At 42.4% G+C, this 12,999-nt stretch overlaps 1 protein-coding gene across 6 annotated transcripts in view; it reads left to right on the plus strand.

Moving 5' to 3' along the window:
• LOC111218778 (tensin-1-like) overlaps window positions 1-12,999 on the plus strand; it is a 173,738-nt gene that overhangs the window by 94,192 nt on the left and 66,547 nt on the right. For all 6 annotated transcript variants that reach the window (XM_022741243.1, XM_022741245.1, XM_022741246.1 and 3 more), the window contains one exon: window positions 5,428-5,466. In XM_022741243.1, coding sequence (XP_022596964.1) covers window positions 5,428-5,466 — 39 coding nt within the window. The remainder of the gene's footprint in view (window positions 1-5,427; window positions 5,467-12,999) is intronic.

Here is a 12,999-nt window from a genome sequence, read left to right on the forward strand (position 1 = left end):
GTTTCCACGCTTGTTTCAGACGTAAAAATGTAGATTTAAGTATTTTATAAGAGGCCAGTGATTTGTTCTGATCTTATCTTGTATCTTTTGAAAATAGTAATTGATTAAAGGTCCCACATTGTATAAAGGTAGACGTCCATCTTTGATTATAAAGCAGGTCTAGGTCTAGCTCTAGGTCTAATGCACACAGCCTGTATTCAGAAACTGAGCCTTAAAACCAGCCATCAGGACTTCTGTAACTTTGTGATGTCACAACAAATCTGTCAAGTCACATCTGCTATATTTTTATTTGATAACCCAGAACAGTCAGCCAATCCGAAGAGAGGCTCAGAGCCTCCTCTCTTCTGATTGGCTCACCGACCTGTCGTTACTTGAGCTCCAGAGAGAAGCCTGAGAGAGGAGATGTCAAACTACACTGAGATGGTTTTTGTTTCTTAAAACCCCAAATATATCTTCTTATGGATCCACGCTTCAAATAATAGTGTAAAATATGGAGCTTTAAGATAGACTTAGTTGTGGAGACATTTCACTGAAACCACAGATATCACAGATACTTCATCATGTTGCTCAAGGAAAAATCGGGATCACTGAAGTCAGAATGATTCATCATCTGGGAACTATGAATGTCAGCACCAAATTTAATGGCAATCCATCCAACAGTTGTTGAGATATTTCATTGTGGACCAAAGTGGTTGAGCAACTGACAAACATTGCCATCCCTCGAGTGGCGCTGCATGTATGGCTAAAAGTAATTAACTCACACGCTTCTACTCAAAAGTCTGTTTGCACCTTATTACATATTTTCATGCAGACTTTCCAGATCACCCCTCTTTTTTGACCAGAGGATTTTTGACATAGCGGTTTCCCGCTGCTTGACCTGTGGTTAGCCCACTGCTAAGTGCTCACCTGCAGCCTGCCTTTAGATAAATATTCCCTGTGGTTTCTGGGAGATCCTGGCTGCGACTGCTTTACCAGACTGCAATGGTGCAAAGTTCCACTCCAGCATCAGCAGCCACTTAGCATGAGGGAGAATGTGAGCTATTCTGCCGTGGGCAGACCTACCTGACCCTCTCAACCTGACCTTTACATCAGAGGTTTTATTACACTGGCGACATTGGCTATCTTGTCATTGATGTCGTCTCTGACATGAATTAACTTGCAAATAAAAAGTATGACTTTTATTAAACATGACATTCAGCTAAATGTCAGATGCCATAGTCTTTTTGATGTTTGGATACTTATTCATGAAGCAGCTCTTTGTGTTGTGTTTTGCCCTCTCATCTGCTGACACAGCGTCCCCAAAAAGATGCATTTAAAGATTAAATTTCCTTTTATTCCTCACAATGCATCAGACCTAATAACTGTTTTATGATGGTCAAAGCAGGGGTCACTGTGAACAGACAAGTCACAACTAGAAGATGGATGATGAACCCAGAAATCCAGTTTGAAGCAAACGCCAAGACTCACCAAGGCTGCATGTTTTTTTAACTGGCCAGTGGAGTGTGTCGTTGTTAATGATGCAGTCTGCTGTGGCAAAAATAGATCAAGGACAAATGTTTTGTTGGACTGTCTTGGTCGTCCCGCTGCACCAGCACTGTGTTCTTATTAAGATGAACGTGGGATCAGGTGCTTCATGTGCACATCCCTCCGACAACGTTTCACATCTTCCAGGGGAAGTTGACTGAACGTGTACTTTTTCAGCTCCGTGCTGCACAGAACAGTCACGCGTGATCACAATAACTTTATCTATACAGCACTTTTCTTAACAAAGTTGCAAAGTGCTTCGCAGATGAAACCAGATAAAAATGAACATAGTAAAAAGAGTACAGCAGCATGAACAAAAACATTTATCAAACATTATGCAAAAGGTTCTGAAACGAGTGAAGAGAGGCAGTAAAACATGTAAGAACAATGATTAGTAATTAAACAAAGTAAAACATATCAAACATTACCATACGCTGAGACAAAGAGATATGTTTTAAGAAGAGATTTAAAAGGAGTTAATGAGTTACAGCATTTGATTTCAGTCTCAGATTTCAGTTTCAGAGTGTGTGGCTCACAAACCTTGACCTTGATGTGACCAGCAGCCCTTTGTAATCTTGGTCCCTGAGCAGCTCCTTTAGAAATACAGAAGATCCAATAACTTCATCAATGACACCTCGATCAAAGCTATTGAGCTATTTTTTAAATTGTTTTTATTCCACCCTATGGCTGTGCAGTTTTAAGCCTGCACCTGTTCAGGAGACTGGTTTGAGGAAAGGTTTCAGGAGAGACTAACTTCATCATTTATGTCTAATGTTGACTGGATCATATCAAGGCCTCCTGTACCGAAGCTGATGGGAATGACATGAGGTCATCAAACCGCAGGTACTAACAAGAATGATTAAGTTGTCCCGCCCCCACAGACACACCAAGACTAACAGCAGAGTGAGGGAAGTGTCAATCAATCACTGTTTGTACATGCCCACAGAGTCCTGAGAGGTGGTGTGATCAGGCAGAATAAGTGAAAACACCTGCGTGGGCGGACCATGTGGTGTGAAGGAGCTTCAAGTGCAAGAAGCAGAGAGTAAAATGGCCTAAACATGCAATGTTAGTTTGCATGGCTTGGATAGGATGACCATTTTCAGATTTTTTTAAACCAGAATATTTATCTGCACAGACATGTAAACTAATAACCGTTGCCATAATTTGAATATTGCATATAATGTGGATGTAAACGTACTCGGTGATTGCTGATTACAGGTGGACTAGCTCTTAGGAGGCAGCGTCAGGTCCCCCGAGGGAGCAGGGCCCCTGAGAGAAAAGCGACCTGCCGTTGTTAATGAGCGACGTTGATGGTGGTGGTGGGGGGTGGGGGGGGGGGTTGGGGCGGGGGGGGGGTCAGAATAGCTTGTCATACAGGAGATCTGAGCCAGACTGAGATACTGTATCCTGTCAACTCAAGACACACTCCACTGTGCCAGACGTAAATTCTGGAAAACAGAGACACATTCCACTGGGATGCCATCATTCGAGTATTGGCTGCTGATACGTGGGGCAACTGTGACGGACCACAGTCACCGAGGAACATTTTGTTCCCACGAAATGTAAAAAGATTCTTTCTTTGACCTCACCTTTGCCACTAATGGGAGTTAGTTATTTCCAAGATGAATCACCAACCAGTCTCCACCCTTGTGGGATTTGTATTTAGCATCTCACAAGCATGTGAGGGGAGGGGTTAATGGGTCCACTAACAGCCACTGGCTTGGAGAATGTCTTTAATTTTAGGCATTGCGTCTTTTCATATCAGTGCATCAGCTGCTTCTACTGATATAGGGACTAAAACATCTAATCTTATAAGGGTCATTTCCTGTTTAGAGTCAACATTCCTGTATTTCAAATGAGGTAACAGTTATAAAAAGAGACTATGAGACTTTAATGACTCACACATCCTCAACGTTGTCAATCTAATCAGCCGTTCTCACACTGCGGTGGCAGTCATCCAGTGGTGCTTTTTGGTTTGCTTATCATCCACTAACGGGGGATAGTTAGCAAGATGCTACTGCAAAAATTCTGTTTTGTAGGAAACAGTTATACACTTTTAGGAAGTTTTATTTGCAAAACTGGGCGTTATATCTTTTTAAAACTTGCTGATATCAAAACATTTTGATATCAGCAAGGATTTGATATAATTTTGTGTTTGCACATTGTAGTTTTTGCAGTTGTGCATCTCACGCTTTTCCCATCTCAGCAATTTGTATTACAAATTTTTAAGTGCAGACTTCAGCTGATCCATATAAATAACTCGTCTCTGACTCTCTGTCCGATTTCAGCCCATTAGGTTTTTCAAGATTTTTACTTGATGTTTTGTGGGCAGACGTGGAATGCGCTGCCTTCAACAGTAACACAAAGCAGACCCCAAACAGAGCAGGAGGCTTGTGTTCTTGCAATGACACAATTAGCAGTGGATAAGGTGAGTGGTCGGGCAGCAGCAAAGATGAAAGGTGCTTTCAGAGGTCAACAGTCATGATAACCCCCTGAGCCTAATCTCTCGAAGCTGAAAGAGACACAGTCCTGGTGTAGTAATAAAATAAAGCAAGGATGAAGGATACAAAGCAGTTAAAATCCGACTGGAATCATAAAGCTGCCCCAAGCTGTCATAATCTACAAATGAGATGATGGTGTAGAAGGCAAACTGGAGAAAATTAAGTTTGTAGGATTTTTTTTTTTCCGTGTGCACCGACAGAGAAATGATGACCAAACAGGCTCAGAGGGACAGACAACAGACATGCTCAGGAAGGAAACATCAGTGGTGACATCCTGTTTGTATTTATCCTCATCAAGTGGCCATCTTTTTTTCTGTGAGCACTTCATTTGAATCTTCTGTTGGCGGCCATTATCATTATACTCTTCCTGTTTATCGGCCTCTGTCCTCATGTTCTTGCTGCAAACTCATGAAATGATTATGGAAACTGTTGGATGGTTATCGGATTAGCGCAGGCACTTGACAAATCATGAGTTCTGCTGGAGCAATCCCACCACTGACTGACTGACTGACCGCAGCTGCTACTTCAGTCGAATCAAACAAGACGTTAGAGATCTTGTTGGAGAGATAAACATTCAGCTTTTCAGTCTGTTTATTGCAGTGCTAATACTCCGCTATTACTTCATCTTTTAAACTTAATAGTATTGCTGAATTCTGGTGTCAGTATTGCATTGGGGTTGAATAACCAGTGCCAGTGCTTCATATGTGTCTTTTCTGATGAAAATGCTGCAGCTGTTCACTAAGAACACTATAAAGAGTCTATTTACAGCTGCAATAATAGATCTATTGATATATTGTCAGTTGACAGAGTGAAACAGTGGTGTTTGTCTGCATTGCTGGTAAGAAAGAGGATTGCCGCTACATAGACTATGCAGTGAGTAGTGCGCAATTTTGAATGGCTAACATGTTAGCTAACAGTCGCATATTTTCACAACCAGTTGACTCAAAGCAAGTAGTTTCTGGCTATTTGGCTGTTAAATGTTCAACCGTGTTCACTGTCATTTAGTGAGAGTGAACCACAACAGTAAAGATGTGAGCTGTAAAATCAAAACAATGAGCTGAAAGATGCTAAATCGCTCTGTAGAACTGAGGGGACGTGCAGAGTTGGTCGGTGATTCTCTGTGGGTTTGTCACTATGAACGACACCTTCCACATTACACGAAGCAAAATGACTCATAGTTTGTATAAAACATTGTTCAGTGCAGCTACTGTCTAATGAAGTGTGGACTTTTCTGGTTGTACATTTGATATGAAAAACAGCATTGGTATGTTCAAGCATGTGCATCGATGATGTAGTATCTAAATGCATTTATTGCAGTGTTACATTGCTGTTAATGTTCTTATATTAACTCAACTACAAATAATCAGCAATACAACTAACCAGTTCTCTTCTCTGTTTTCAGGTGTCTTCGTCTTGTGTCCCAGCAACAAACTATGAGCTGGTAAGTAACGCTTTATTTATTTTTTTTTTAGTAATTGCTTCCATGCTGTACGTGCTCAGCAGACATTATTGGGTCCTTGCTGGTGGAGAATTATTGCAAACAGGGTTGGAAGGTAACAGCCTCTATCAGCTACACTAACAAGGCCGTTATTATTGCAGATAATGACCCATTATCTGGAGGCCCCCTGAGACAAACTTGTGATTTGGCGCTTTATAAATAAACTTGACTTTACTTGATATGACAATTTTCTGGCAGTTGTTTGCTCTGTTCTGCTGAAGTTGTAAAGAGCGATATTGAAATTCAGATCTTTCGGCTGAAAACAAACAAAAAAAAAACAAAAAACAAAACAGATAAGAACGGTAAATTAACTTCTGTGTCCTTGAATCTGCTTTATCATCATGACGTCTTTTGTTCTTTATAATAACACTGAGCAAAGAGGGATGTAGTCTGAGTATGAAGTGATTTTGCAAGGGCAATAAAAAACATGCTTGCTCCATTGCCTTATATGGTATTGGCATTAGAAGCTGTGTTAGACTTGGATATGGTTTGCTCGCTCTCCTTTTTGCATGTTGTGTGTTTAAATGGTTTTGGGTGCTCGACAAACCAAAGCAAACATCCCCTGCACTTTTCTATGCTCACAGAGAAAATATTTCACAGAACGTCTTGTTTTTCTTTCATAAAAGCTGCAGTAATCAAGCAAGAACGTCTTATCCTCTGCAGATGCTTTTGCACTAGATGCTTTCTACATGAAGACATCTGTTTAAGATGTGCAGCTGTATGGGCCAAGCTTTCTGGGTATTGTTGTTGGTCTGCTCTTCACCGGAGTTCTTTGGTTTCTGAAATGAACACCTTTGGATGCAGGGTGCAAGAATTTACCACAAACTTCGCCTTCCACACTACCTGCTCCACACGACATAGACGTTCACTTTATTATATCATCATTAGTTCTAGTGCAGAGGTTTTCCAGAGGTTTTGAAAATCTTGGTGGCCCTCATCCGACCCCTCGACAGTACAGAGGCCAAATAATACGATCTTAGAGCAATTTTTATTTTAATGATAACGATCGGATGTTCAGGACTGAACTAAAAGCAGGGGAAGCGCAATTATTATTTTTTTGTTTAACAGTGGGGAGACATCACTTGTCAATTCACCATCTGTCTCTTGACTCTGACTGCTGGACTGCTGACCAGCTGTCCATTTTGATTCTCCACTTTTTGCCATGGAGGTGATCTTTTAATGTGCAATCAGACTTAGATAGTAAACAAGTATATGATGTGGTCCAGCCATTGACAAGAAATCATAGCATAGCAACCATAGCAAGAAAACAACAACTAAAAGAAGAAAAGAAAAATAAGAGGGCAGCACAACAAGCTGTTGTAAATACAACACTGACATATTATCACCTTGTAAATTGTTATGGCTGACATGTTAGCTAACAGTCGCCTATTTTACAACCTGTTGACTCAAAGCAATTAGCTTGTGGCTTTTCACCTGCTAATTGCCACAGTTACATCTTTTATATCTTTTACATCTTTGTTACCAAAACTGTTCTGTTTCGTAAATGATCTGTGGGCCGACCAGCGGGCCCCGGTCCGCAGGTTGGGAACCACTGTCGTCGTGTCTCTCAACTTCAAATTGCTTCTATGAAATTGTGAGTACACTTGGGTATGACTGCAGAGTTAACATTACTGCCTGGGACCTTCATAGGCAGAAATAAAAATGTGTTGTTTTTGAACTTGGCCTGGTTGACTTAGTTTTCACTTAGTGCAAACACACAACATAATGTATTTCTGTCCTTTCTGGTCCATGTTATGTTTTAATAGAAGCCAGAAGGAGGTAGAAACCGCAGAGCATGTCCCTCCATTATGTCTTCTTTCTCCTCTGCTTGCCAACAGGAGTCTCCCCAGAGGCTTTTGTGCCTGCATTAGAGGTGCTGATTGCTCTCATAAACGCTGATGAGCTGAGGTGTAAAACATTTGTTGGCATGTCTTTACTGCACCACTGAGAAAAGTGGAGAAAGAAAACAACAACAACAAAAAAAAAAAAAAAAGCTGTGAAAGCTGTGTGGGACAATGGCTTTCAAGACCAACAATGGGCCTGAAAATACAGACGGATGAAACATGCGGCCATTGAAGGAATACGAAGCAGATACGGACTGAACACCTGCTGAGGTTTCCGTATCTTTATATGAAAACACATATTACATAGATGAGTAAATCGTTCCACTTGTGCGTACTGTATGTGTCAACCATCTGGTGCAAGACAGGATGCAGTTTGTTTTTGTGTGGACGTGTGAGCGCGCATGCCAGCGAGCGTTCCCAACCACAGCGCTCGGGTCTGAGGTGTGCGTCAGCTCTCCTCAGACCCATGTTTGGTGAATTCCTTCGCTCACAGCCAGAGACCACCGTGAGTTACTGCCCCACTCAGGTGCAGACTGATTACAACATCAACCATATATTAACTTAGCAGGAGAAAAATGTTGAGGGAAAAAAAAAAAAAAAAAAAAAAAGCTCATTTTTGTGAATCCAGACATTCCAGTAAGATGGACGAGCTACAAGAAATACAACTTTATTACCGGATGATGATGGTGCTCCCGCTGAATTAAAATCAGATCTTTCCTTGCAGCTGTTTCTCAGCTGCTGCAGAATAACAAGAGCTGCCTTGTGATTTCACTGTTTCAAGGGTTGATTTTTAGGTCAGAAGGACATTTTATAATGTACCTTACCACCTACCTTATATATGATAGAAAACTACTCATGAAAACGTGAAAAGACGGAACTATGTGGATCTGAATTGTTAGATCGTTAAACTGTATTTCAGTGTTCAGGATTTTTTGGTTGGACCCAAAATGGGAGACTGGACCCCCACTTACCATCACCCTCAACTTAACAGTATAAAAATATGGAACTCACTAGCATCAGCGCTCGATGGAGTTGGGTTACTGCTGCTGAGATTCTAAGTATCATTCACTGTTCGCTATCTCTCCTGGATGCCAGAATACCAACAGTGCGGTGCCCTTATTTAAATTTCCAAAAGACCGTGAAAGGAGGAAGAGGTGGAATAATTCTGTAAAGCCAAGAGGGGAGCGGAGTGAAAAAGCTGTCTCTGTAGACACCATTTTTCAGCAGATTTCGTTTTTTAAACAGTCACCAAAAACAGCTGGGATTCACCTGATAAAAGGCTCCTGCTGTGTAGTTTCGATTAGGATTAGGTTTTCACTGGGTTGTATTTGGAAGCAACAAGGAGGGCATAGTCTTTGAAAGCAAGTTTTGAATGACTGAAAACAGACCAGCACTTAAACACAATGCAGACTCCTACAAGACTTTTAAATGTCAGAATTGCCGACACCACGACACACTTTTGGTCCCCGGTTGCAGTTGACACGGAGGTGTCTGCCCTATGCAACTGATTTCAGATCAGAAGTGAACTGTTTGCAAGTGTGAAAATTGTCAAACACAAGTCTTTCCATTTCCCAGACAGTGTAGCATTTTTTCTTTTTTTGGCTTTGATAAAATCAAACATAATTGCTTGAACCGTCTCCCAGCAAGCGCCATTTAGTAGGTGCTGTGGGACGTATTTCTGAGCTCTTGGAGGATTTTTCTCACCATCTTGGCTTCAAAGTTGAGTCCGAAAGTCCATTCTTGAGCTTTGGCGACAGTAGTTGACAAAAACAGTCTTACCACACGGTCCATTTAGTAGCTGGATTCTGGAGCTTTCGCTCATATCAAACCATCTTCCAAAGCTCACGGAGGATGCCAAGTTTTCACGGATTTGTAAACGTTCAAGATTCCATTTTTCTGAGCGCCTGAAGGACTTCTCGTCCACGCTGGCTTAAAATCAGACACGTCCCAAGTTCACAGTGAGGTCAAGATGTATTTTGAAACCATTCAAACTAGATGACCTTTCATGATGAGCACATGCTGGGATGTCCTGTCATCTCAAAAATATAAAAATAAATGTGGGAAAAGTCCTCTCTGGAGTTGTGTTAACAGAGTCGCAGATGTGAAATGAACTGGATGAACGCAGCTATGTCTGTAGTATTTATTTTTATTCTAGTCTGCTGTCAAACTGTGGATGTTGGTTCTTTTGTGGAGCCACGTTGTTCAGTGTAATCATGAAATGATCTGGCTCTTAGTGCTGATTTTAATATAGTAACCCACTGGTCAGTAACTCTGGAGAGTACTGAGTGAGTCTGGACTCAAACAGTTCACTGTTGGGAAGGTGAAGCCAACTGGCAGTCCATTTATTGTAACTGATGATGTGTGGTTGGAAGATCCCATCAAGCAGTGCTGACGGCAGAGGTGACTACAGCCCCCCCCCCCCCCCCCCCCCCCCCCCCCCCCCCCCCCCCCCCCCCCGCTCTTGGACGTGTTGTAAAGAGCCCTGGGAGTGTTGCTCAGATGTGCCCTCATGTTGAGCCAGCGCTGCCAGAAATAGATTTTATTTTGCACAAACACAAAAAGGCAGGATGAGGAGATGGAGGGGGAGAGAGATATTAGGGATTCTGGTGAGGTAAACTGCACATCTGGACTCATGCCCCCCTCCCCCCTCCTCTCCCCGAAACACACAGAAAGAATGCATGCACTCACAGGCAGAGATATGCACAAAACCATAAACCACTAACACCTACGTCATCTAGCTTCTTTTTTTTAATTTTTTTTTTTTATAGGTCTTGTGCAGTGGAGGAACGGGGCCAGGACATTGCTGAATAATGTGTAACTGCAGGGCAAAGATGGTCTAGATGTGGTCCAATTAGCACTGTGTTTAGAACCGCACATATTTCCCTGTATTACGCTGTGTACACTAGCACCAAGCAGGCATCCTGTTACAACATACAGTATGATCCCACTTCCCTGGGAATGTTTGAAGTGATGCATGTTTCATATTCAACTAAAAAACAGCCTTTAAGTGCCAATGTTTAAGTGTCCCGTCGGAGAGCACAGCAGCATCATCAGACTCGCGGTGCTCTGTGGATGACTGGACATCACAATCACGTGTTTCTTTTCTCTGCAGGCATACGACAGCTACGACAGAGGAAAGATAGAATGACCTGGTGAATTACGGGGTCAGTGAGTTTCCCTGAATATCAGTGTCAAAGGGATGATGCCTGTAAACATAGCAGGGAAGTTACTTTGATGAGTTTTTGACTCAATTAATGATCCAAATGCAAAAAAAAAAAGTGTTACCCTGCTACCAAAACCCCCACGCCTCAACGAGCGGACAGGCTTTTTTTTTTTCATACAATGACCTAAAAACCATCTTAAAACTCACTTGTTTCTTTGACTTTTTCTTGAACATAGAACTTTATATTCTGTGGTTTGTGTCCTTGTTTTTTTTGTCAATTTAAAAAAAAAAAACAGTTCTCATTCTTCACCAGAAACTTAAATTATGAACATACTAGTCATTTATATGGTAAAAAAACAACACAGTTTTCTGTGCTGAATCACACATAAAATGTGGTTTTATGAAGTAATCCCACCAAGTTGAGATGTTGCAGTTATGGGGTGGGAGGGGGGGGGGCGCAAAAACAATTCCAGTCCCATTCACTATGACTTATTATCATCATGGACTTGTCTGCGTGCTAAGCTGTAATTTACTCTCACCACGGTTCTGTGCAGTGATAGAAAGTACAGTATGAAGAAACATCAGTTCAGACTGCGGTCGCCCTCGGCCCGTTAAGTAATGTCCGGATTTCCAAACTTCAGTTAACAGCTGGTCGTCAGCTGCCAACATCTTTCTCCTTCTGTCCATCAACGTTGCGTTTTGGTTCGAGTTCCCTTTGTCTGCTTCGGTGGTTTCTCCTTGGAGGACTCTCAGAGAGACTGCGTAATACCTTCTCGACCCTCTCGACCCGTATATAAACTTAAACACTGTCCTCGATTTCCTCTGCGGCTGCAAATTGTGACTGCTGTCTCTCAGCAGCACAGACAGAACGGTACGACATTGTCACAGAAATAACCTCACACTAGGTTACACGTCTTTCTGTAACAAGTGGGAACAGCAGCTATAACACAAAACACAATGTTCACGTCCCGTTTCCCCACAAACAGTCAATATCGGTCTCTTTTGGACTCGGGCCATAAACTGAAACCTCAGTAACTGTAAGATGTGCTGTCATGAAATTTTGTACCTGCATTCGTGGGCCTCAGAGGATGAATCCCTATGACATGAGAGTGAAACCCTCAACAACTACTGGATGGATTATCAGGACAGACATTCATGTGCTCAAAAAAAGTGCCATCATCAGCTCAGAGTTTTAATTTGTTCAATACTTTGGTTTAGTTTATATGACAAAGCTGAAATCATGACATCATGTCTGGACTAACCCTTGTTTACCAGTTGCAACAGCGAGCGGCTGGTATCGTTTTACCCCTCTGTGTGTGTGTGTGTGCGTGTGTGTAAGTGTGTGTGTGTGAACCAACCAACACCACAGAGGTGGTTTTGAGCAGGTGTTTGTGTGGATCTGTCCGTGGAAACATTTTGTCCCTGCCATAGTGTCACAACCTGCGAGATACAGTCATGGAATATTCCAGGTGTGTAGCTGAGATCAAAATGAAGGTTGAGTTCAAAGATGGGGTGTGGTCTGACCCATGAGTACTGAGCCCTCATGTTATAATGTTGTAATAACTACCGCGTAGCGGGTGGGATCGTCGACATGTTGACAGGCTGGTTGCGGCTGGTGTGATCCCATCAGAAGAAGGTCTCTAGTTTCAGTATAGCTTCTGTAACTCAGTCTCTCATTAGCTTCTGTCATCAGTCGTTCACATGCTCCTGAGGTTTACTGTCTATAGTCTGGGACAAAACCGGATCTACTTCCAAGGCTGGATTTTGAGCCGTCGGTGTGGTTACGAGTTTAGTTCCAGTTTGACTCTCTATACCTTCCAACATCACATTCCCATCAGCCTTGGCACGGAGCTCGCAGCTGCTTGCATGGCCGCCGTAGACTCTTAACCAGAGTGGCAGCAGATCAGAGGACAGTGATATGAGTAACGTCTGCGATGGCATTTCTGGGTTATATACTACATTACACACATACTTTAACATTGTAAGATAAATGACTGCACGTACAGACCATCTCATATCTCACATGCATGGGAATTTCAGTCTTAGTGATGAAATAGTCCTGATTATTTTCATGATGTTTCCATGTTATTACCATATTGGGACATAATGCAGAGCTGAAGTATTAAGAGGAGGAGAGAAAGTCATTTGTTTAATAGGTGTGTGTGTGTGCGTGCGTGCATGTGTGTGTGTGTGTGTGTGTGTGTGTGTGTGGGTGGGGCCGAGTAGACCTCCTCCACGCATACGCACACCCTCAAGGAGTAAAAATACTTGGCAGAAGCCTTCAGAGTCTCCCTCCTCTCTCTCACATGTTTGCAAAGGCTTTGGGTTACATAACAGAGTGAGTGGCCGGGTCCGTGTAGGAGCTGGGACAGGCGGGGCGAGAAAACGCAGAAGTCAGGGGTGGTTTAGGGTCACAGACGGCTCAGGGGTTTTTTTTATTTTTTTTTTCCCACAGCGGGGACTGTCCGC

This window comes from Seriola dumerili, unplaced genomic scaffold (assembly GCF_002260705.1).
Source record: "Seriola dumerili isolate Sdu_G_001 unplaced genomic scaffold, Sdu_1.0 BDQW01000052.1, whole genome shotgun sequence".
Lineage (NCBI taxonomy): Eukaryota > Metazoa > Chordata > Actinopteri > Carangiformes > Carangidae > Seriola > Seriola dumerili.